Source organism: Siniperca chuatsi, linkage group LG20 (assembly GCF_020085105.1).
Source record: "Siniperca chuatsi isolate FFG_IHB_CAS linkage group LG20, ASM2008510v1, whole genome shotgun sequence".
Classification (NCBI taxonomy): domain Eukaryota; kingdom Metazoa; phylum Chordata; class Actinopteri; order Centrarchiformes; family Sinipercidae; genus Siniperca; species Siniperca chuatsi.
Window position 1 is genome coordinate 17,796,949 of NC_058061.1, and position 22,948 is coordinate 17,819,896.

General features: G+C 40.7%; 3 protein-coding genes across 7 annotated transcripts; all 3 read right to left on the reverse strand.

Annotated features, from left to right (window-relative positions):
• Positions 1 to 51: 51 nt before the first annotated feature.
• On the reverse strand, positions 52 to 9,278 carry josd1 (Josephin domain containing 1). Of its 2 annotated transcripts, none has more exons than XM_044179256.1 (5): positions 9,024 to 9,278; positions 7,537 to 8,471; positions 7,312 to 7,440; positions 5,114 to 5,308; positions 52 to 2,625 (listed from the first exon to the last, which is right to left on the reverse strand). In XM_044179256.1, exons 2-5 carry the CDS (start codon positions 7,899 to 7,901, stop codon positions 2,526 to 2,528), a joined length of 789 nt encoding a protein of 262 aa, XP_044035191.1. In that variant the 5' UTR covers positions 7,902 to 8,471; positions 9,024 to 9,278; the 3' UTR covers positions 52 to 2,525. The 2 variants fall into 2 exon arrangements, with proteins under 2 accessions (XP_044035191.1, XP_044035192.1); XM_044179257.1 differs by lacking the exon at positions 9,024 to 9,278 and adding an exon at positions 8,832 to 8,990.
• A 2,038-nt stretch (positions 9,279 to 11,316) lies between these two features.
• Positions 11,317 to 15,769, reverse strand: LOC122867868 (GTPase IMAP family member 5-like). Of its 2 annotated transcripts, XM_044179255.1 has the most exons (8): positions 15,549 to 15,769; positions 15,138 to 15,240; positions 14,347 to 14,424; positions 13,647 to 13,697; positions 13,390 to 13,440; positions 13,233 to 13,283; positions 12,369 to 13,109; positions 11,317 to 12,300 (listed from the first exon to the last, which is right to left on the reverse strand). In XM_044179255.1, exons 2-7 carry the CDS (start codon positions 15,172 to 15,174, stop codon positions 12,394 to 12,396), a joined length of 984 nt encoding a protein of 327 aa, XP_044035190.1. In that variant the 5' UTR covers positions 15,175 to 15,240; positions 15,549 to 15,769; the 3' UTR covers positions 11,317 to 12,300; positions 12,369 to 12,393. The 2 variants fall into 2 exon arrangements, with proteins under 2 accessions (XP_044035190.1, XP_044035189.1); XM_044179254.1 differs by having other exon boundaries at positions 11,317 to 13,109; positions 15,549 to 15,768.
• A 113-nt stretch (positions 15,770 to 15,882) lies between these two features.
• xrcc6 (X-ray repair complementing defective repair in Chinese hamster cells 6) lies at positions 15,883 to 22,931 on the reverse strand. 3 transcript variants are annotated; one of them, XM_044179252.1, is made up of 13 exons: positions 22,793 to 22,931; positions 22,179 to 22,271; positions 21,790 to 21,902; positions 21,262 to 21,403; positions 20,571 to 20,822; positions 20,001 to 20,187; positions 19,606 to 19,792; positions 19,117 to 19,285; positions 17,720 to 17,881; positions 17,337 to 17,466; positions 16,902 to 17,002; positions 16,668 to 16,784; positions 15,883 to 16,415 (listed from the first exon to the last, which is right to left on the reverse strand). In XM_044179252.1, the coding sequence occupies exons 2-13, from the start codon at positions 22,252 to 22,254 to the stop codon at positions 16,216 to 16,218; spliced, it is 1,836 nt and encodes a 611-aa protein (XP_044035187.1). In that variant the 5' UTR covers positions 22,255 to 22,271; positions 22,793 to 22,931; the 3' UTR covers positions 15,883 to 16,215. The 3 variants fall into 3 exon arrangements, with proteins under 3 accessions (XP_044035187.1, XP_044035188.1, XP_044035186.1); XM_044179253.1 differs by having other exon boundaries at positions 22,179 to 22,317; positions 22,793 to 22,927; XM_044179251.1 differs by having other exon boundaries at positions 22,179 to 22,314; positions 22,793 to 22,925.
• Between the last annotated feature and the right edge of the window lie 17 nt (positions 22,932 to 22,948).

Consider the following 22,948-nt stretch of genomic DNA (forward strand, 5'->3'; position numbering starts at 1 on the left):
CTCAAAATTACCCTTTCAGAGCAAATAATGACCCATTTAATGCACCCACACTGTAGCTTATACATAAAGTGCCATTATAAGCATTTTATTTCTATGCAAAAAAAATAAAAACAAAATAAAAACAAAATACAGTGACAATCAGTATTCCTTAAGTAGGAAGAGATGAAGGATTGTCATGGCAAAAAAGCAAATGCTGAATTGTGAGACATTATCATGATGGGATTGGGTCCAAAAATCTCAGCAAATTAATGACAACCTCTCTGATGTTTCGATGCAGGTTCACTTGGATATGACATTAAAGGTCTACAGACAGAGCTGGAAGTGAAGAGTTTCATTCCAAAATAAGACATGCACCATTGAAAAACATGTGATCTTGTCTTTAAAAAAAAAAAATCATACTATTTCAAACAACTGTAAATAACATAAAGCCCTTGGCTGCAAAAGTGAAAAATTCATATTTGATGAACTCCTCTATATTTACGATAAAGTGGTGCTTTGGAATAAATCTCCTGAAATCGCGTCAAACTGCACAGCCCCTCTTAATCTTTCAGAGCAACAAATATTTTCTTATGTAAACAAGTTAAGGCCAATATTGTCGTAAACAGACAATACATGTATAGTATTAGCAGATTCTCTTAAGCTGATAGATTTTAACTCTCTCATAAGGCTCATTTCACAATAAACAACCACAACACACGTCTGGCTGGACATGTGCTCACTAGCCGGCCCGTCAACTTTCACTTTTCTTTCCACATTTTCTTTTTCTACATTACATTACGATATTCTCTATCTCTTCTCCATCTGACAACTTCCCTTCGCGCAACCAACCACCAAACCCCTCCTCAGACTGAAACCTCACACATTAGAGACCCCTGCTGATTGTCCCACCAGTATATGACTTGGTGGGACAATCTGTGACTTCCTCTCAGAGCTGTGTTTGGCAGGTTTGACAAGCGATGTTTAAGAAGAGGAGGAGGAGCCCTGCATCAGCTGAGCTCCTGTGCTACAGAGGGCTGCTGTGGTGGTGACCCTTTGGACCAATGTGGAGCCAAAGGAAAGAATAAACATAACACGATGAATAGGTATTGTCCCTTATTTTGTCATCTGTCTGCGTGGTGTCATTTTACCACTGTGCAAGATTGTGGCTCTAATTAAGCAAGAGTGGTTGATATGGACAAATAAAAAAATATTTCATCATATCGATATGATGATTTGTAACAATAACTAATAATTATTCAGATTACTATTGACAATCTAAACTCAAAGATCACTTACTCGCTTGTTCTTTGACCGAATCACACAGTCCTCATCAGCAGATTAAGTTTACTCAGTTGCGACAGAACCATATGCTGGAAAGTAGGGCTGCAGCTAATGGTTATTTTCATTATCGATTGATCATTTGGTCAGTAAAATGCCAGAAAATTGTGAAAAATGTGTGATGCAGTCGAAAGCTCCAGAACAAGTTTGTAAGTAGACCTTGAGTTGAGATTGTTTTGAATGCTTTTTCCAAAGTCAAAAATGAATTGTCATGCTGTAACTGCGCATAGTAATATAAAGTATGGCCAATTTCTGTAATTTTATATTTTGGAAAGATTTCAATACGTTTGATTTTCTTATCAACCTAATTTGATATTTATTATATCATGATACAGTATATTTCTACTGAAAGATGATAATGATAATGATAATGATACTCTTCATTACTTTAAAGTAACTATTTGAAAGTGACTAATTAAAAAAACTGGATGAATGATGCGGTTAACTCTTCCTTGAAAGGAAACTGAGGCAAACATCCACTAGAGGGAGTGCTTGGCCTGGGTGTTGCATTGCTTTGTTGCATATAAAACTGTTGTGTCGGCACAGCCTCTACAGTATAGGTTCAGTCTGTGCCAGAAGTGTTTGTGAAGTGGATGAAATACAAAGTTGGCAACGTGATAAATCACTGACTTTGACATGTGATATGAAAAAGGGACAGAGAGGAGGAGATGGAAAGTGAAGGACAGAGGATACAGACAGAGAGAGATTCACGACATGAAGGGAGGGACAGAAACACGAAGACACATCGGTGAACATCATGACTAAAGCAGGGAGGATCACTGAGGGAGACAGGCAGATGAACACAGCATTTTTCATAAAGCCTGAACTCCCATGACTTTGGAAACTTGAACAGTAAAAAGGAGAAAAAAATGAAACCGATCAAAACTGACATTGAAAAATTGTCAATATATATAAAAACACAAGAATAGCAGAAACAGAATAGTAACTTTTTATAAGTCTTAACTGTGTTGTGAGTAAAGGACTGATTCTTTGATTCTCCCTGTAAAGCGTTTGCTTCCTTCATTGCTTTGCATCTTGTCAGATAAGAGTCCAGCAATGGCTGTGTAAACAAAACCCAAAAAAGAGAGGGGGATACATCTGCAAGTGTGCATCCATGTGACTGGCTGTGCACGACTCTACTTCCTCTCCCGTTCATTCTGTGATTGGCCCGTTGGCCAAGTTGGAGCTGTGATCGGCTGGTTAAACCCTCAGCCATCGGACCGCCATGTTTGGTGCGCCTCAACTTCCTCTGAAACGACCAATAGGAGTTCACAGTTCTTCCCTCGCAGCTGCTGGCGGAGAAACTTCCTGGGATATGGTAAAATCAACAGCAAAAAAGGACAGCCACAGTTATGATGATGAAAAGGAAGATGAGCAACTATTTTATGTCACTTTCTAAAGTTGTTATAGCAAACATGTTGCCTATTTAGACATCCAGCAGACAATTGTTTGGAGTCATGTTGGCTATGTGATAAATGCAAGACCAATATTTACTGTCCTTTTAGCCAGTTTTGGCCTCAACTAACTCCTTAGGGAAATATCTTGCTCATTAGCTGTTTAATGCTCCACTATGGTCACAAGCTAGTCGCTAACTTTGTCTGTCTGGTGGGCAGGTAGCATACAGTGGGTTTATAAGAGCTTCATTACTGAAAACAGCTGCCTGCTGCTACTGGAAACAATGTTAATAAGAGCAGAGTTTGAGGGCTGCAAAACCAATGAGTTGAAAGATGCTAAAACGCTCCATAGAGCTGAGAGGAACTGTACACTGTCTGTTGATAATTCTGTGGGTTTGGAAGATTGATACCACTCTCATATCTGTATGGTAAATATGAAGCTACTGCCAGCAGCCAGATAGCTTAGCTTAGCATGTTTTCATATAAGCATATATGTGATTGTGTGCATGACACGAAAATAAAAGACAATGTATTAAAGTGCCCAACCCTCATGGGTTTACAAGACACCAAAAGTACAGCTGCGGTGGTCAAACATTTAATTTTACAACAAAATTACAGGGTATTTTACAGCTCGGTCTTCAACAAAATATTCTGCCTTCTCTCCCATACTTGGCAACTAAAATCTGCTACAAAAAATAAGTGTATTTCCCCAAAATTAGGGCAGTCACTGAATCTGCTTGTGATTCATGCTTTTTCTTATCTATAGATATTTTTTGTTTTCATAAACACTCAACATTATTAGTCTTTTCTTCACCTTACCTTACCTACAAATATGAAAAATAAAAATGTCACCCCCCTGCCCAGGTAGTGTCAGTTCAGTGCACCTGCAGAGCAGCCACCCCACATTAGCCTCCATTTGTCTCACGTTTTACCTGTAATGCCTTTGTTTATCATCTGTGATGTGAAAACATCAGATTTCCATACAGTCAGGGAAGTTAAAAGTGTGCGTCCATGTCATAGTTCAGTTTTAAAATCCTAGCAGGGATACTGACAACATTATCAGACGAACACCCAGTCACACTGGTAGTTTAGTCGACTTCACTGTGCTGCCCTGCTTCGCTGCTGCACTTTGTTGCCATTACCTTTCTCTACTTCCATCGCAGTTAAGTTTTGTGGTTTGGTCATTGTGAGACAAGACTCGGTTTGTAAAGTTTACAGCCTGCCATGCTGTTACATTGATCTGTGTATAATGACACAACTAAAAAAGTGCAGTGATCTGACTTTGGGTCCTCTCAACTGATGACTCCAATTGTCAACTTTTAGGGAGCAGCCCTACTCAAAATGTTGAACTATTCCTTTAAAATAACAAATCTGTAAAGGGATACATCAAGTTTTTGGGAAACATACCTGTTAAAAATGATAACAGACAACAATGATCCTTGTGTGATCACCCAGGCAACTAGAGAGAATTTGCCATTTTAAAAAAAATTGTTCTGTAGCTCCTGTGTGCTGTAGCATTTGTTGTTCTAGCTTATACCTAACAGATAGGAGCCAAACTAATATCTGATCTGCTCACATTTTCTGTTTTATCAGAGCTATGTTAATCTACTGTTAATGCAAACTCAACACTTCCTGCAGCTGTTTCACAGTAAAAAGCCTCCCAGCTGTGAACAAATCCAAGGCCTTTACTGTGAAAGAGCTGCAGAAAGTCAGGTTAGTACCCGACTGAATATCAAGTTTCATGGTTAATACTATAGTTGTAAATAAATCTTACTCTGGACCAACGTGTTACTGTAGATAAATCAACATAATCATCCTTAGATCATTGAATCCATTGAATTCATTCATTTGTGGGACTTTAACTCTCCTTTTATTAGGAGACCGCATGCTCTTTTGTTCCACCATCCTGAGAGCCATTGAATGCAGCATTCCAGCCACCACTGGTCCGTCTGACCTGTGACCGGTGATGTCACCAGGTCCAAAAAAAGGGGTCAGCGACCACTGTTCTGTCTCTTTCCTCCACTCTTGTCTCTACGCCCGGACTTGATGGTTAGCTGAACCTTGGCGTGGTCTGCTCGGCGCAGATCCACCAACGAAAGGATAAAGGATTAGCTCACCGCTAACCGAGAGTAACCAAGCTCTTTTTCCTGCTGGTGAATGTTCTATAATTAATTGATTGCACCTACACAGTTTGGTGCCCCTTTACCTATTATGAATCCAAACGACCATCAGCCCTGCCGCTAAAGAGGGACAAACCTGCTGTATTCCCTTAACACAGCTCCCGCATGCGATAGATGAACCCACTATGCCAAAATTATTCTAAATCTTATAACAATATTTCTGATCATAGCTGTCATAGTAAGAACACACGCATATAAACACACACATCCCATCGCTCTCACCTGAGCTCATCTGGGTTTCCGATGGGTTGAGGGATACGCAGCTTGGAATCCAAGTTGTAGTAGACTCCCCCCACCTCTCTGACTCCTATCCAGTGCTGGCGTTTGAGCGGCAGCCGGAGAGGCCCCCAGCGCAGGTTGGATGGCACGTTCAGAATGAAACCTGTCACGTTGGACAGCTCGATGCTGCCTACATCCCTGGATGAAGAAAGGCAACGTTTACTGTTTGTAAACTTCCCTTTTGTGTTGGCGCAAGGAGACAAAGGATCAGCAGTGAGTTAAGGTGTGTTTCTTTTGAGCCGAGACCATCAGAAAACATTATGGAGAAATGGCCGACAAAAGATTTGTATCATATTGCAATTTATTATAGTAGTAAATGTTGTCTATATGTAATAATGCAATGTGTTTTAATTGACCATACAAGTGCTTTTGCAATTCTTTATCCTATTATTTACAAATTGTATAATCCTTACATTACTGTACCATTACCATTTTCTCTATTAATTATTAAATATAAACACTACAGCCTTTCAATTTCGTATGATATGAAAATTAAAAGAAAGCCTAAAACTTAATCCGCAAACCTGTTTGAGATAATTATAAGGGGAAAGAATCACAGGGTCACTCTGTGTACGATACATTGCCCATAATAGCAATAGGAGCACAATGGTACAATTCTGCGATACACAATATTCAAAAAATCTTCTACAATACATCATGACATTGATGTAGCTGGAAATTAAAACAAACTAAAGTGGTGGGAGTTGATCAATCACTATATGTATTTACTGCACTATGAAGTGCTTTTAATTTTGCCAATTTCTATAGATGACTGAGATAAATCTGCATAGAGCTTTTTTTTTTTTAAACAAATGCAGCAACATATAGAAACTTTCCATCCATCAAATGTCAAACAGCCAGCTGAACTGCCACAAATTTAAAGAGTTTCAGTATTAAAATGTCTACTATTAAAGGACTGACACACCTAGCATCAAGCATCAAGACAACATTTCACAATAATGTTCCCAGTATAACGAAAATATATTGGAACACAGTGTTTCATAATATACTCCAATATGAATTATTTGTCCCTTCCTTAATAAACACGTACTCCTTTCCTTTTTGTCAAAATGACATTGTAATTGTGTGGTATAATAACCAAACATGGATGTTGTGAAAAGGATGACGTGAATTTGGTAGTTTGATGCATTAACAAGGTTGCTGTTTGGAAGCTGATCCTGAAATCTTGGCTGTCAGAGTTTCCCACAAGCAATGAATGCACCAAGAAGGAGCGTTATAAAAACTGTCCCAGGTCACAGCTACATTACAAACATAACTTTTACCAAAAAGATGTCATCTTTCCTCCTTAAACTATTACAGGAAATGTACAATACATTGCATAGAAATGGATTATTGTTTGTGCTGTAAGTTTAAGTGGTAGGTTGTGTATTTACAATGACAAAAATGTAAAAGCTTTAATCACATGCTATAAGTTGAATCACCACTGTGTTATATCAGTTAGCAACAGAGAGTATTGTTGTTTTTGTCACTAGATTAGAGCAGCTATGATTTTGTTCCTGTTGTGGCCAAGACAGAGAAACAGGAATATGGCTTTTCTGATAACATTAACGTTTTACTGATAAAAGCAAGTCTGTGGCTGCTGTTGTTGTCAACAGTCATATAAGACTAATGAGGGAAGCAGGAATGCTGATAAAAGTGTCTCGTAGACTTTGTCAATTGATAGAACTGCTGACTAATCAAAGAGATCACTCAAGTCCCTGCTGATTAGGTGGCTGAGGTGCAGAGGGAGCCTCCTTACAACATTTACCTTATGTTTACATTCTAGGATTTAAGTGGATGCTCCTATACTGCAGATGTCACAGCTAACAATAGTGTCTTGTTGCCATGTGTACTCATGGAAGATAAAGTAACAAAAGAAACAAGATAGGTGGGACAAAGTCAAATTTTCTTTGGGTTAGGCTCCGTCTACCTGAGCCTCATATTGATCATTTAGGGAAACAACAAGAACAGCAGTCAAAAGATATATTACAGCTACGACATAAGCAATTCATGTGAACAAGGGTGAAAAATAAAAAATAAAATAAAAAATAAAAGCATTACTGTCCTTCAACTGCCTTACATTTTCTAGTGCAAGAATAAGGACAACATAAATGGAGGTTTTCAGCACAAGCCCTACATACCTTCTTTTATCCCACCAAACTGCTTCAAACCCTCGGGTCTGCAGGGCTGCCATAATGACATTTACATCATAGTTCCCATTTCCCAGCATGCTCTTCTTGTGAGGTGTCACCAGAGTGCTGGGTGAAAGCCTGCAACAAGTTGACAAGAGAGATTAACAGATTATCCACAACACTTCAGGTACACTGGCTAAATATTGATATAGATCAGTATACCAGCGTTCCCACCTCTGGTATATCTCCTGCAAGGTGTCCCTACTGAAGGCTGTCCCGTCCTGGAAGACGTTATTGAGCGCGTGCAGGGCGCACAGCTCCCTCCGCTGCTTCTCATGATAAATAGCTGGAGGTGTCAGAGAGGGTTGAGGAGGCAGTGGGGGGGTGAGGGAGGAAGAGGAGGATGAGAGATCCTGCTGTTGCTGCTGCTGAGAGTCCGTGGGATCCCTGCACCTCCTCTCCTCCGCTCCCACCACCACCACCTCCCCTCCTCCTCCTCCTTTCTGCTTGCTGACCTTCCAACGCATGCAGCCCAGCTCTTGCAGACCGACTCGCCCCTTCCCCTTCCACTCAACGGCTGGATACGGAGTGCTTCCCATCCCTGGACGTTCACCACCACCGCCGTCGGCACCACCTCCTCCAGCTCCACCACTACCTCCACAACTACTACCTTCAGGACGCTACATCAGCATCATGACAACCATTGCCATAGCAACCTCTCAGCCGCTTGGAAGAGAGGCGCTTGTGTGTCTCTGTGTATGGTCGAGGGGGAGGTGGGGTAAATGAGACCTGTGGCTGTTTAACACAGCAACACCTGCTCTCTCTAATGTGTCGATGTGGAAGTCAGAAGGAGGGAGGAGGTAAAAACTAAAAACTCAAGATGGGATCGCGAACAAAGATACTCCAGTTGCTCCCAAATGTTTCTGGTTACTCCCCCAACAACACCACAGTGGTGTCGTCAATCAAACTGCCGCTGCTCTCTGTGTGTTTCCACTTCCTCCATCTTCTGTGAGTGTGTTGACAGCTCTTTCCATCCAGTCATCAAGCCTATAGCTTTGCAGTTCTTTCCATTGCCAGGCTGCTGACCATGAAGCGTCACTTCCACTGGAACAGATACAACAGGGATTTGGTGCCGAGCACTGACGAATGCCTAACAAAACCAAAAACACCTGAAAGAAAGACAGAAAGAAAAGCTAATAAAAGCTCCTTTAAAATAACAATTATGGTCACAAATCCCCACCACAAGTTAGCAGAGCCCAAAATGACATCTTAAAACTGCTTAATTAATCTGAACAGCAGCCAAACAGCTTATACAACACTTTAAAGCCATGCTGATTTTGTTGTTGATGGTGATGTATAGCTGAGATAACATTATAAACAATCTCCACTTGGTCAGCAGACCCCAAAATGAGAAGAAGGTAAACATTTCCAGCAGCTTGGACTGGATAGAGGAAGCAGGCTGTTCAGTAAGCTAGCAAAATATGACAACAGCCGTGTTCAAAACAAGACACACACATTAAAGAGCTTACAGTCCATTACAGGGGGATAGCCGTTGTTATACTCTGAAACCATACATGTACAGATGCAATTAATCCATGATAGTAACAAATATCTGGCGTTAATCTTCTGGCTGCTCTACGTGACTCCCGTGTCTACAGCAAACACAACCACAACGCTTCCTTTACGTCTTATAACTTCATTTTCTCTAACCGACCACGTACCTGGCCGCCTCCTGTCGGCGGTGTCACAGCTGGACTATCATAAACCGGTCTAAAAACTGAATATAATCTCTCCTGTTTTCCTAAAGTCTGTTCAGTCCTTTGTCTTTGCCAATTTCTCTGGTTAACCTCTCTCTCCCTCTCTCTCTCTGTCTGTCTGTTTCTCTCTCCGTCCGTGCAGACGCGAACATGCGCAGTAGCGTCTCCCTGGCTCCATATTGCTGTCACCGCCTGCGTAATTAGACAGTGGAGCAGTCCCTCCCCTGAGACTGCGAAACCCTATAAATTTCACTTAATTCTGAGTGGCCATGTTTAAAATACATACATAAATAAATAAAACAATACTGCTTTACATCCTGTTTGCAGCAGTGATGTACAAGTAATAAACACAACGTTTTATGACTTTTAGGCCAGGTGTAAATGTATTAATGGAGATACAATGGATCACATGACTAAGGAGTGGCTTGTAGTGTGGAACATACAGATAATTATCGCAGACTTTCACTAAGATCCGTGGAGCTTTTTAGCCTCTTTTAGCTCATTGTTTTGGATTTACGCACACAACTTTACTGTTTTGATTCACTCCCAATGTACATTATTTGTTTAGCACGGCAGACAAAGTTAGCAAGTAGCTGGTAAATATTTTGCAACTAAAGAGCCAGATATTTTCAGTTGGTGGGGACTAAAACAGAGCTTAAAGGAGAGTGGATATTGGACTTATATTCATCAGGTGGCAGTGGCACGACTCCAAATGAATGCTATTTACTCTGTGTCTGTTCGCCACAACAACTTAAAGTGATAATACTCCAATTTCGCATTTGCAGCATCTGACCATATACCAATATTTATTAATCACATTAATCCCCATTTTTGATGGCATTTGTGGATGATATTTCTTCAGCGATAGGCATTCAATGTATTTGCATTCTTTCATTGCGTCTTTATATAGTAGTTCTCAGTGTGACTGGTGGAATCTGCATTTTTCGGGCAGAATTCAAATAGCATACTATGCATAAGGGATTCACAGGAAACAATGGATTCATGTACTGGACGTTATGTGGAAAACAAAAGCTGCTACCAGGGTATACTTAACATAATGATGGTCTTCTTTAGTCACCTTTTTTGAAACAATGTGACACAATGAATTGCCTCAGCCCATGGTTTGTCTGGTTAAGCTGGAAACAGATACAAGAATTGTTCCTCATCTGTTGAATTGCACGTGTGCAATTACCACCAATAACCGCAGGTGCTGCCAAATCATCCAGGAATGGGACTTAAAGCTAAATTAATGCAATTTTAAAAAAGTTGTTATGGCCAAAATGTTAGCAAACAATACACATCCAGCAGACACAAAGACACATTATCATTTCTTTGATGTGGTGTTTCGGGACATCTGACGAATATTATTCATTCATTTACTTTTTAGCTCTACTTTGGTCTGCAAACTCCTGAGAATGTTGTGCAGGCAGAAAAACTCAAAGAGCCAAAAGTTGCTAAAAAGCTGAAAATAGCTGCAGAGTTTGGCATTAATTCTCAGTGGGTTTGACACTACGAGTCATTAGAGGAGTCATTTGATTCAGTGTTAATATAAAAAATATGTCTTAATGCAAGTGTAACTTTGGCACTTTCTAACAAGTCAATTAAAACTCCATCAAAGTTTTTAGGATGACCACCAGTCAGCCCTGTTTAATACCAGGATATGACCACAATAATGTGGATAATATGGAAAATTCATCTCTTTTCCTCAGTTGTGGCCTTCCTGCACCACCATGGCGTGTTCAGCCACAGAGAATAGATGTTTTTTGAAAGCGGTCTTCAAATGTAATAAACTTAGACATGCTGGTATTGCTGAAGGGGAAGGTCAAGCTTTTTAGAAAGTGTTTTTTTGGCTTAAGTGATTCAAAATTCCAGTATTTACCAATTATATCCTGTTTTCCCCTCAGTTCTTCAGAATTAGTTAGAACTTTTTACTGAACACTAACAAGTTACACAAAAAGGACACTGAAAAATCCTGAAGCTAATGAGGTAAATATTGGATTTTGGACCACTTTTGCAGCACATTTGTTTGACTGCAAAATACTGTAGATGATGATTCATAAATTAATTTTTAAAACTATTTTAACCCTTTAACAGTAAAACAACAGATGCTAACTCGTAGTGTGTAATAATGATTCCTCCCATCCATCCACCTATCTACCTTTCCATCCCTCTGATGGTCAGACTCAGCCTTCACCAGCTTCCTCCGGCTCCCCCAGGAGGACCCATGAGTGCTCCCAGCTGGAAGATAATGAATGCAATTCCATTTTGTTCCTTTAATACTATTTTCTCCTTTTCTCAGGTCAGATGTCACGCTTGGCAAAAGAACAACAGTGGGTGTTATTTTTTCCTATGCTAAAGTTTATACATCGTCATGCCCATGAGGAACCTGATTGGTCTGTTGAATGTCTGTTCTGTTTAGCTGAATGTTCTCTCTAACCACAGGGCCACTGCTTTACACGTGTCTTTGTGTTTCAGGTCATTGAGATTTATTTATTATTTCTACCCAAAAATGTGGGCAACCTCAATTCTCATAATGAAAAGTTAGTCATTTAAAGTGGGTTTACACTGCACCAGAATATACACATGATATTAATATTTCACAATTAAAGCTAGACTGATATATCGATTTACTGATATTATGTCATATTTCACTGTTGCCAATATAATGAAGATTTTTTTCTGATCAGTCTATAAAACCTGCAATTAAATTTGAGCTTGTTCATATTTAATCATTTTTTGGTTTAAATGCTGTTTCAGAAGCTTCTGGAGAAAGCACAGAGCGCATTGAGCAGTACAGCACTGCTGAACTCTAGTCCCAATATGACTTCAGTTTATTTTCCCTGGTCATCTTTAAAGTTTGATATCTCTTATAAATTATGAAAGATAGGGGAGGGCTGAGCACTGGAGCAGAGTAAGAAAACACGAGGCACAGGCCTATACAAAGGAATAAACAGACATCGAAGAATTACAACACATCATAATGGGAAAATTAAGTGTGTGTGAGCCTGATATCTAACCAAAAGCATCTGTGGCATGTTGAAAACCAATAGGCGGCTAGTGGTAGTAAATTCATTTGGACAGTGGTAAACCAGCAGATTGACAAAAAAATACCTCAGGCAAAGAATGCTTGCACTTTAACTCAAAATGCATGTTTAACACTTGAATCAATATTTCACTGCCCCAACAACTCTGTCTGACACACACACACACACACACACACACACACACACACACACACACACACACACACACACACACACACACACACACACACACACACACACACACACACACACACACACACACACAACCATCTCTCTTCTCCCTCTTTTATTTACATGCGTCCCAGATTTCTAGCCAGTGCAGAGGCCATGTCAGCTAGCAGCTCCTCCCTCACGCGGTCCTCCCTCCTCTGCAGCTCGTGGACGAAATGCCCCCTCAGTGTCTTCATCTCCATCACACGCCCCACCAGCTTCCTGCTCATCACACTCTGCGCCTCTGGGGGGCAGCCTGGCCTGTTGTCCACCAGCTCTGGCCTCTGGTCGCATAGAGACAGAGCCTTTCTCAGACCCCCAGCGTCCACATTCAGCAGCTGATCTACAGTACGCCTTCGACCAAGACGGTCTGCATGAGTGAGCACTGGGATGATGTACCCTACTGCCCCGTCTCCAAACAGTTCAAGGGTGGCTCGGATCGCCTGAGCCGCATCCTGGTTGATCCCCATGCTGGAGCCCGGAGCTTGGATTACCAGCAGGAAGGCGTGCGGTCCAGGACTGGCCAGCTGAAGGCTCCTCAGAGCTTCCCTGGCTCTCTCGTTGTTCTCCAATGACAGCCCCAAAAGATCTGGGGTGTCGATCACTGTAACCTCTCTACCATCCATTACTGTCCTTCTCTTGGTGCTCTCCATTAGGGGACCCATGGGTGCCTTTGTCTCACTATTGCTCAACAAAGCATCTGCCAGGGAGGTCCGTCCTCCACCAGTGGGCCCCAGGAGGATCAGTCTCAGGCCCGGTTTGTTGGGACTGCTGCTGGTCGGATCTATCTCTGACCCTGCAGAGGTGTCAAGCTTTTATTAGATGAATAATAAAGCACTCTGCAGCAAAGTTCTGCTTCTCAGAACAAACCCAACTGGGCCCGAGAAAATGTATTAAAGGAGGATTAATTTGAACTGACCTGTGATTGCTTTGATGACAGCAACCAGCCATTTATACAGCCTCCGCATTCCTGAGACACAAGACATAAATTTTAAATTTTTTTTATTCATAAGTGACATATGACACCATTTTGTTTTATTTCTTTTGGTCAGAAATAAGGGATTTATATTTTGTACCACGAAAGGTTCCCACTAGGCGGCTCACCCAGCTCCAAAGACTTGACAGACCTGAGGCAGACACAACACACATTAATGTTCCGGTGATTTTATGTCACATCACACACTAACATGACAGTCATATTAGATAATTATTGTTATTTCACCTATTGTACTGATGGCTGACGGTACTTTTGTGTGCAGTCAGTTAAAATCAGGCTGTAGGGGGAGCACAAAGTGACCTCTGACCCCTGATATATCACTCTAACTAAACTCACCAGTTAGAGAGCAGAACAGACGAATCGGCCATCTGATCAGAGCTGGGAGTGCTGCAGGGAAAACAGACTACTATCAGTATAACAGCAAGGGTCATGAAAGATAATAATGATGCTCCAAGCCAATTTGTTCCTACTGAAGATGAAAAGTTTTAAAACAGGTCACAAATACTGTGTGTAGGTAGATTTTTTTTAAAGGCTCAGTAATTTGCTAAAACATTAGAGCATTGCTGTTTTTTCTAAAATGGGAGTTAATTGTGAATTTGTTGAGAACTATTTTCAGCAGTGGATTAATACACGTTTTGTGCACTGGTCAGCAGCAGAATGAAGTATGTGGGATTAACTCTGTTTAAACCTCATGTTAACTGTCATGGTGTGGCTCTTTTAAGTATTTTCCTTGTTGGTTTTGGTCTTTATTTGTCACTAAAAATGGAAGGAGGTTAGGGTCACCCTCTGTAAGTAGGACCCATAATTCCTGGCTAAACTCCTGATAATGCCATCAGGGATGTCGGTTCTCAAAGCCCCTTCAGATAAATTCAAGCAAGTTTAAGCTGTTTAGCATTCTCTGTGCTTTCTAGTTTCCAGACTCAGTATCTCTGAGGAGGGCAGGTCAATCGATCAGAGAAACAATACGGCTTATACATCAGGGGAACTTTCTGTTTTTCCAAATGAATATGAAGTTGTGTGTCGGTGAGCGACTGACTCTGTGAGAATCTGTAGAGAAGATACCCCACCACAGTAAAAGCTCCCATCTGGACGCTGTTGCTAGTCTGCCACCAGCCTAAACAGAGAAGACAGGGAGAGAAGCATGACATTAGTATTGCAGTGTTGTACACAACTTATCATGGGGTTTACCTTTGACCCAAATGTGAAATACTCTGAATCCCAGGAAACCCCTATTGTTTAATGCAGGGCTTTGTGTGTGTGTGTGTGTGTGTGTGTGTGTAGGCATATCAAGGTTTACATTCAAAGTAAACGCTCTCTATTTAATCTTGATATGACATCACAATCTCTTTCATAACAGGATTGTTTTAATGGCAGGAAACTTTAGCACAGTTTTAAATATGGCAGTTCACAGCCGCTGCGTAGAAAATTGTTTCAAATTGATTATGTGATAAAACTGCATAAAACATTTTTGAGTAGTATTACAAGTGTTTCTTAATTTTCCCAAATTTCTCAAACTGGAAAGTTTATTTTGAAAAACTAACCTGGAAGTCAAAAAGATTTTGCTGCTAACTTGATGTAGACTATGTACTCCGCAGTCTAAACAACGGCTTGGTTTTTGCAACCATGAAGACACAATATTATAATATGAGATTAAAAAAGACCATTAAGTGAGTAATTAACATATCATTACGTCCCTATTTAAATTCTATTGCCATACAATGGAAGTTAAAATACAAAGAATACTCTGTATATTCTCTATGAAGTAGCACAGACATCTTTAATGTCTTTAAAAGGTATGTTTGATAAATATTTTAAAATCCGTCTCACCTGTAACAGCATCCTCCTTTTCACATTGACACTCCATTTCTCTGCAGTTGACAGACCTTCAGCCAGTGTCAAGGTAGCGAGAACGTGACAGCACTGCTCAGAACTTGCAATATAAAAGCTCGACATTACACCCGGGTTGACAAATGTTTTACAACGTTGATGTGATTATACGAACAGCTCAAACAGGATAAGATAAAACTAGGAATATCAGGATGAAATCTGTTCGCACAGCAAAAGGGCCTAGATAACATTTTCACAGCATGTCACATGTTAACATGTAGCAAAGTTTCAAGACGGGGTAAACCAATGCAGAAAACCTACATTGGAAAACTCAACATATGCAACATAAAAGTTGTTAAAAAGTATCTTTTAAACCATAGCAATTGCAAAATGTTCTTAAAGCTCCATTACCTGGTGTGTAGTCAGATAATCCTCCCCCAGGAATGCCATCTACTTTCAGTCTGTCAAAACCTGATGCAACTCACGTGAGGTTAAAGTTGTATGTGATTCCGTCTTCCTGCTGTTGTGCAGAAACATTCACCTGTGCGGGCCTGCCCTCAACGGGAGCACCGCGCCTACTTTATTACGCGGTGTGGCAAAACAATGCAGTGAGAAGGGCCAGGTATGCTGATAATGCTGCGGCCATACTTTGAAAGGACACACCTTTTCTCTTGCTACAGGAACTGGAAATGCTGCTTAAGGTGTACAGTATACTGACTCATGCAGTAAATAAAATAAAACAAACTAGATGCTATTTTTGCTTTATTAATGCAAATCATTATTATCAACAAGTGAAATCACTAGTTACAGTATTTTTATGACTACTGTATTCCAATGCACACAACGCTTTTTCATAATGTTGTAACCTACATTAACCTTACTTTTTTTTTTATATAAAAACATTATTCATGTAATATGGGACTGACACACTAACTGCAGACATTAGCACTGAGCTGCACTGAAATATGAGAAAGAAAAACAGGAAACATTTTTATGTCCCAGTCCGTCCCAAAATTCACAGGCCACACAGTAAAGTTCGTCTGCTCATGAAGGCATGGTGAGTTGTATATTTAACTCCTCATGGGCCCAGCCGGGCTGTCAGAGCATCTATCAGCTCCTGCTTCTTGGTCCCAGTGGTCCGCACCCCAACTTGCTTACAGGCCTCCTTCAACATGGGTACGGTCAGCTTTCCCAGGGTGCCGTTCTGCACATGGGCCCTCAGCTCGTCTTGTGACACCTCCACTTTGGGCTTTTTTTCAGCTCCGCCTCCTGTATCAGCTACAAGTTCATTCATGGAGAAAACATTCAGTCAAAAGAATAATCAGACTGTTACTGTACTATAGCTCAAAATGACCACAGGAGCCAGTGATGTATTTTAAAGTCGTCAATATTGATCAGAAACTTGATCAAACCCCTGCAGATACTGTGTGCTGGGGCAGAACAATTCAAACTTATGTTACAGACAGGCCAAAACAACAAAGATACAGTAAAAAGAAGTTTTGCATCGTTTCTGTTATGACCAGCTCTGACCTGTTTTGCGTTTGGGAGCTGGTTTGCTCTCAGGGTTGTAGTCGGCAGGGTAGACCAGATCTTTGAATTCCTGAACCAAAGGACCCAGACGGCGGTCAATCTGGTCCACCTTTGGCACTGAGACAGAGAAAAAGACAGACGGGTACAGAAAGTATGAGATGAAGAAACAGCAAGTAGTTGTAGCAGCCACGAGAGGAACCAGGATCTCTGAATGTTTGTTTGTCTGCATCTTACTGATGAGATCCTCTATGTCCTCTGGAGCCATCATATCCAGGGCCAAGGCCTCCAGGTTCCTGTAATGCTGCTGGATGACTGGATTCTCAAAAGCATCACTCCTGCATTACAAAGAATGAAAGAAACCAAATGAATAACCTTGTTATGAACAGAGATCACACACTAGTTGTAATTTTGTCACCACAAAGTCTCCATTAATTCCACAAGAAAGTGGTCATGCTAGAAATTAGACTGCTTTTTGTTAATTAAATGTATGTCCCTCAGAATAATATCCCTTTGAAGTGGCAAAATAACACACATCAAAGACACTTATAGACACACAGTTTCCTTTTTCGGATTATAGAATTTGACAGCACCATAGTTTATTTCTACAAAACAGTTTTTTATGCATCTCTAAATGAAGATCTCTGTTAAGTGCTGAACATGTGCAGCAACCTGTATTTGAAGCGCAGCTTGGAGACGATCTCCTTCATCTTGTCCACCTGTATTTGTGAAGCCGAGGGGCACTGGGGGGGATCCAGAGTCCGTATGTCGTCAGCGTATGGCAGGTAGATGACGTTGAAACCTGATACAGGCGAGAAAGATTGCCATAAAGCTTCAGTACACTATAATGACCTAGACTATAATATAGTTGCCTATCTTTCTTATTACTGTAAACTGATTAGTTTTTTTCAAAAGCTAGAACAGCCAAATACAGTGGTAGAAATTGCAAAAGGAGCTTAACATATCATTGCAAAAGTTTGTTAGCCTGTTAAGTCTGGGACTCTCTGGATTAATTAAATCCAGTAAAACTCCTGCTGAGCGCAGCAGTGTATTACCTGGTGGTGTAATCTGTACTTTCCCCTCGTCGACCTCCTCTTTCTGAGGCACCAGGGCAACAAATCGCGGTGGGTAGTTTCGGCGAGAGACGCAACGGCACAGAGCGAACACGTTCCTCTCGCTGCACTTTGTCAACAAGGCAGAGAACAGACATGCGCTGCCTGAGGTGGAAAACACAGGATATATTAGAGCTCAGCAAACAGAGAAGACAGAGGTTCAGGCCCACTGGGCCACTGTTCACTCATGGTGCTGTAAGACACTTTTGAGGACACTGTCCAGTAAATTGCATATTATTAAAAGCTCATTAGCATGCATGCTCAAACACAAATACACACCAAAAGTGAAGTATAAAAAACACTATGTGTCATATGAACTGTGATTGATGTAGGGAAAAGCCAGTAATGGTCTCTGAGTAATTATCACTAGGGCTACAACTAAAAATTACTTTTAATGTTGACTGATGTGCTGATTATTTTCTTTATTAATCGTTTTGTCTTTTAAATGTCAGAAAATAATGGAAAACCCCATCACAATTTCCTGTGTTTCCAATTTTTTGGTATTTTTGCTTTAAAAATGACTTAAATGAGTCATCTATTATCAGAATAGTTGCAGGTTATTTTTCTATTGATCGACTAATCGATTAATTGACTTATCGTTTCAGATGTAATATCATTGCTAAAACCAAGTAGGATCAGAAACAAAATGTTCCTTCATTCTTTATGGCAGACCAAGCGCTAAATGTGGTGAACAAAGTAATTGGGTCACATTATCAGGAATGATCTATCTGATGACGATGTTGTGCAGCGCCCGTGCAAACTGTGTGCGCCAGCCAATATGTTGGCACACAAATTTCATGTGTACAGATGATGTTAAAACAGCCCTTTTTAGAGCCTGTACTGTGCTCCACTCTATACAGCCCACTTGTGGTGCAGTTATAGTAAAGCAAGAATGAAAAAGCTTCAGTCTGCATTTAATGATGCAGCTCAGAATCTTGCTCAAGCTCCCAAGATGGACAAATGCAAGTCATGTGTTTGTGACTGGTAATGTTCCCCCCTTTCATGCTGTGTTGAGGAATTTTATGTACAAATGATTGTGTGGATTAATTGATTCACTGAGCCTCCACAAAGTGACACAAGGTACTCCTCTTGTTTTTGGAAACATTGGAACAAATGTCCACAGTGAGTAAAACAGAGACTTGTGAACTGCAATGATTATATCTCTATGTTGTTATCCTCGTAACATTGTATTTTACTATTTTTAATACCTATGTGTCTGAAATAAAATTAAATTGAATATCACATATCCTCACCTCACACTATTTGGACATAATGTGGTTTTAATATTTCTTCCTGTCAGTTTTGAAGCCAATCGGACACAGACAGACAAACAGTGCTACCTTTCACCTCGTCCTCCTCGGGGTAGAGGAAGACAGCAGGTCGGATATGGTGGTGAAGTTTGAGCTTCTCCATAGGTTTGAAGCCGATCAGAAACAGTCCAGGATCTTCAAACTTCTTGATAGAGTCCACCTCGTCCCTCTCCATCACTATCTGTTTTTTACCATACGTCTACAGCAGGCACACACGAACAAACAAGGAGAAAACGGCACCAACAAAATCAGTGATAATCACTGAAATGTATGTCCACCATCAACTAATTTCAGGTCAATTTTGCTGTAGCTGATAGATTTTTCTGGTCAGTTGTTAGTCATCATGCCATTCTGGTGGGTAATAGACCATAATTTTGTTTAATTTGATGTATTACCAGTTAGTTATTATACTATCTAACTTACAGTGTACAATATATATGATGATATTTAAATCTGTTACAAAACACACTTATGAAAACAACCAAAACCAGAATTAGCATATATTAAGTCTGTTCTTACCTGGGCTTTCTTTATCTCACTGGGCAGCAGCAGGCTGCCAGTCTGGGTGTGGAAGGTTCGGGTTTTGCTGTGGACTGGCTCATTGGTTTCCCTGTAAAGTCTGATGGCACCTGGTTTCCGAGCTGCCACAGCAGTTGCATAAATCCCTACAGCTACGTTTATGCCCTCACCAAGACACAGGTTTAACCTAAAGATGGCAGAGTGGGAAGGGTGGTTTAAGGAAAAGGAAAGAGGAGGAGTTAAGTGATTGAGAAGACACAAAGATGAACTACAAAGGAAATGGAAAGCAAAACACAGGGCAATAAATAAAAAAGGAAGTGACTAAACTGCAGGAAGCAAGGCAATAAGAATAACTTTTATCTGTCTGGAAATGGACACGTGTCACTTATCTCTACCTGGCCATGGCTCTCTTCTTTTGTTCCTTGGCCCGCACCCTCTTCTGGAGGTCCTCCAGTTTGTCACAAGGCCCTAGCTGCAACCCCAACTCGCTCTCATCCTCAGGAGGACTTACAATGTCACGAAAGAAGGGTGAGACATCGAAGCCGCCCGGTTTCATCAGATGCATTAAATCAATGATGACACCTGAGAGAGAAGGGATTAGTAAAATGAGTCCAGGCTTAACATATTAAAAGCTGCAATGTTAAATTCTTAATGTAAAACTACACCTTTATTGTAAGCCTAAATTATAAAATCAGAATGCAATAGAGAACAGCCGCTTAGGAATTATGAAGTGAAATGATGATGTTAGACATAGCTCCCATCACAGAGAAATTATACATTTTAAAAGATGTCTGGGTTGATAAACAAACGCTTCTGTGTGCAGGTTACTACTGTAAAGTGACAGGCTTTCTGTTCACTGAAATTTGCATGCAAACAGCAAAGTTTCCAAGGGCAGCGTTGAGCTTTACTCCAAAACAGTATTACAGGTTTTCATGAAAGACTTGCAGCCTTTGCTTCAGTCATACCGGTCTCTTTGAGGTCACTGGCCTTGGTGCGAGCCTGTCGGTCTTTCGCACTGTCGCCCCCGTGTGGTTCATCCCTGCAGGTGAAGATCATGAGCCGCTTTTGTGAGAGCCGTAGCTTGATGTCACTGTAGAGGTTGGCGCAGCACCAGAGGGCGTCGCCTAACGACGTCTCCCCGCTGCCCATGGCCTCTGCTGCTAGCTGGGCACCTTTTTCCCCCCGCAGAGCGTCTACGTCCTGTACTCGCTTTGCACCTGTGGAAAATAAGGAAGCAGACAGACAAATGTAAGAGGACAGATGAGGAAAAACATAATGAATAGTGGCGATAGTGGTTGCAATTTAAAACATTATCTAGGAGGGGGAAAAAGCTACTCTGATGACGGAAGGCTCAAAATCTTCATTGCAGTGTCACCAATACTGCCCACACCTGATCTGATCCAAATACCAAGTACTTTCTTACAGTGCTTACAACTTGCAACTTTGCATTGGTATTGTTAAGTGTTCTTATGTTTTAGTGAAAAAACATGTAATAGCAATAATAAAGTTACAAAGTTGAATATATGTTTTATCTGAATACATTTGAGGGATGAAACCTGTGCACAAGATCTGCACCCACATTTGTGTTTGCAGCAAAACTACAGCATTATAGATGGAGTGTGATTATGTGTTAGTTTGAAAAGGGCAGCGTGTTACCGGGTTCATCGAGGTCGTGGTACACGTAGACATGCTTGAATGAGTTCCTGGGATTTTTGCTCTGCTCTGTGCCGTAGAAAACCAAAGCCATCAGGTCCCTGTGACTACTAATGATTTTATTGGTGTACATACTGCGCACAACCTACAAGGACAGAACACAGATACTTACTATCATAAGACAAAGGGCATATCAGAGAACAAAAATAACTAATGAGGTGATTCTATACTACTGATATGCAGTAGGTAAGCTGAGGAAGAGTCAAAAAAATGTCCCAAATAACTTTAAGACTTTTGTGATCAGGACGATTTGTGCTTCAAAATACCCTTCCCCAACTGTCTCAACCTACACATAATGTTTGAGATAATACCAGCACATTTCTTGCAATTCCCAAGCATTATTATGATCTGGATAATTAGCTCATTCAATTTCCAAACATTTCCAGTTGTTACAGTACAAGGATGGCTGTTACACAAACAAAAGAGGCAGCACACAACAAAGACAAAGCAAAAGTTAACTGGCCATCTTACCTGCATGGTCATGTCAAAGTTAGAGGGCTGTCCATCTTCTCCTTTGATGAACATTTCCTTGGAGGCATCAACCAAGAAGACCAAACTGTCTCTCCCTGAGATCTTGTAATCTCCTAACAAAGACAGAGAACCCGATTTGTTGTTGTGTAACTATAAGGGTTCAGACCATGTCTTACTTTTTGGTCTCGAATGCTATCTGATACATCTATCTGAACATACTGAAACTCATGTGTTAAATTACATTTTAATAAACTGCATGGCGTTATAAAAGTGTGATATAATAATGTGGAGGAAAAACCTAGCTGAGAGGATTAATGACCAAATCAGAGGCATTGATGGTAGCTGACAATTATTTGCACTTCAAATGAAGTAATGAGGCTTTATCTCACCTCCAGATTGAGCTCCTTCCTCTTGCTCTTCTTCATCCTCATCCTCATTCTGGTAGTAGGCGTTCCACTCTGCCATTTTTACAGCTTTTGGTTCTGTCAAAGGATTCAGAAGTTCAGGACCCAGCAGTGGGCAGACCTGCTTATGGAGTAGTTATACACAAGGTAAATTATCAATACTGAGGTACTGAGTTAAAATTATCATGAGTGATGTTAGATCATGTCTAAATTGCCCAGCTTAAAAGTTAATTCACTGACACGCTGTGCTCCTTCAACTTTCAGAAAATACGTAGCTAACGCTACCTAAACAAATAAGTGTGGGGCTAATTTAATCAGACAACAACAATTGTGCAAATGACAAAGCCATTCACAACTATTAATAATGTTTAATTAAGATATTATTAATGTTTAATTAACGTTAAATGAAGCTTCAACTTTACCCAGGCAACGTTTACGTTAGCTAGCTAACTAGCTTAGCTTGTAATTAGCCACTGTTCGTTTCAGTGGTATTTTGGGGTCACCTAGTTAACAAATGTAGCTAACTTTCTAATGATGCACACAAACTATATGGACTAAACGCATTAACACAATAACCTGAAGAGCATCCAGTCACTTACCGTGGTCTGCCACTTTCTGCCCACAAGTCCAGACTAGTTTTCAATGGCTGGCGCGCTCAGGTACGTGAACGAGCACGCTTAAAATCGTACGGAACGGCTCATCGTCTATTGGACGCTTGTCTGCCAATCCAAGATACTGGCCAATCCTATTTAAGT

Excerpts from the sequence above, each read along its gene's own strand:
- josd1 (XM_044179256.1), bottom strand. The coding sequence starts at position 7,901 with ATGGGAAGCACTCCGTATCCAGCCGTTGAGTGGAAGGGGAAGGGGCGA. Across the intron at positions 5,309-7,311 it reads GTTTGGTGGGATAAAAGAAG|GGATGTAGGCAGCATCGAGC; the intron begins GTATGTAGGGCT and ends TTCTTCATCCAG. Across the intron at positions 2,626-5,113 it reads GGAAACCCAGATGAGCTCAG|GAAGTTTCTCCGCCAGCAGC; the intron begins GTGAGAGCGATG and ends ACCATATCCCAG.
- LOC122867868 (XM_044179255.1), bottom strand. The coding sequence starts at position 15,174 with ATGGAGTGTCAATGTGAAAAGGAGGATGCTGTTACAG. Across the intron at positions 14,425-15,137 it reads AAAGGAGGATGCTGTTACAG|GCTGGTGGCAGACTAGCAAC; the intron begins GTGAGACGGATT and ends TTCTCTGTTTAG. Across the intron at positions 13,284-13,389 it reads CCTAGTGGGAACCTTTCGTG|GAATGCGGAGGCTGTATAAA; the intron begins GTACAAAATATA and ends CTTGTGTCTCAG.
- xrcc6 (XM_044179252.1), bottom strand. The coding sequence starts at position 22,254 with ATGGCAGAGTGGAACGCCTACTACCAGAATGAGGATGAGGATGAAGAA. Across the intron at positions 20,188-20,570 it reads CAGTGACCTCAAAGAGACCG|GTGTCATCATTGATTTAATG; the intron begins GTATGACTGAAG and ends CTTCTCTCTCAG. Across the intron at positions 19,793-20,000 it reads AAGAAGAGAGCCATGGCCAG|GTTAAACCTGTGTCTTGGTG; the intron begins GTAGAGATAAGT and ends TGCCATCTTTAG.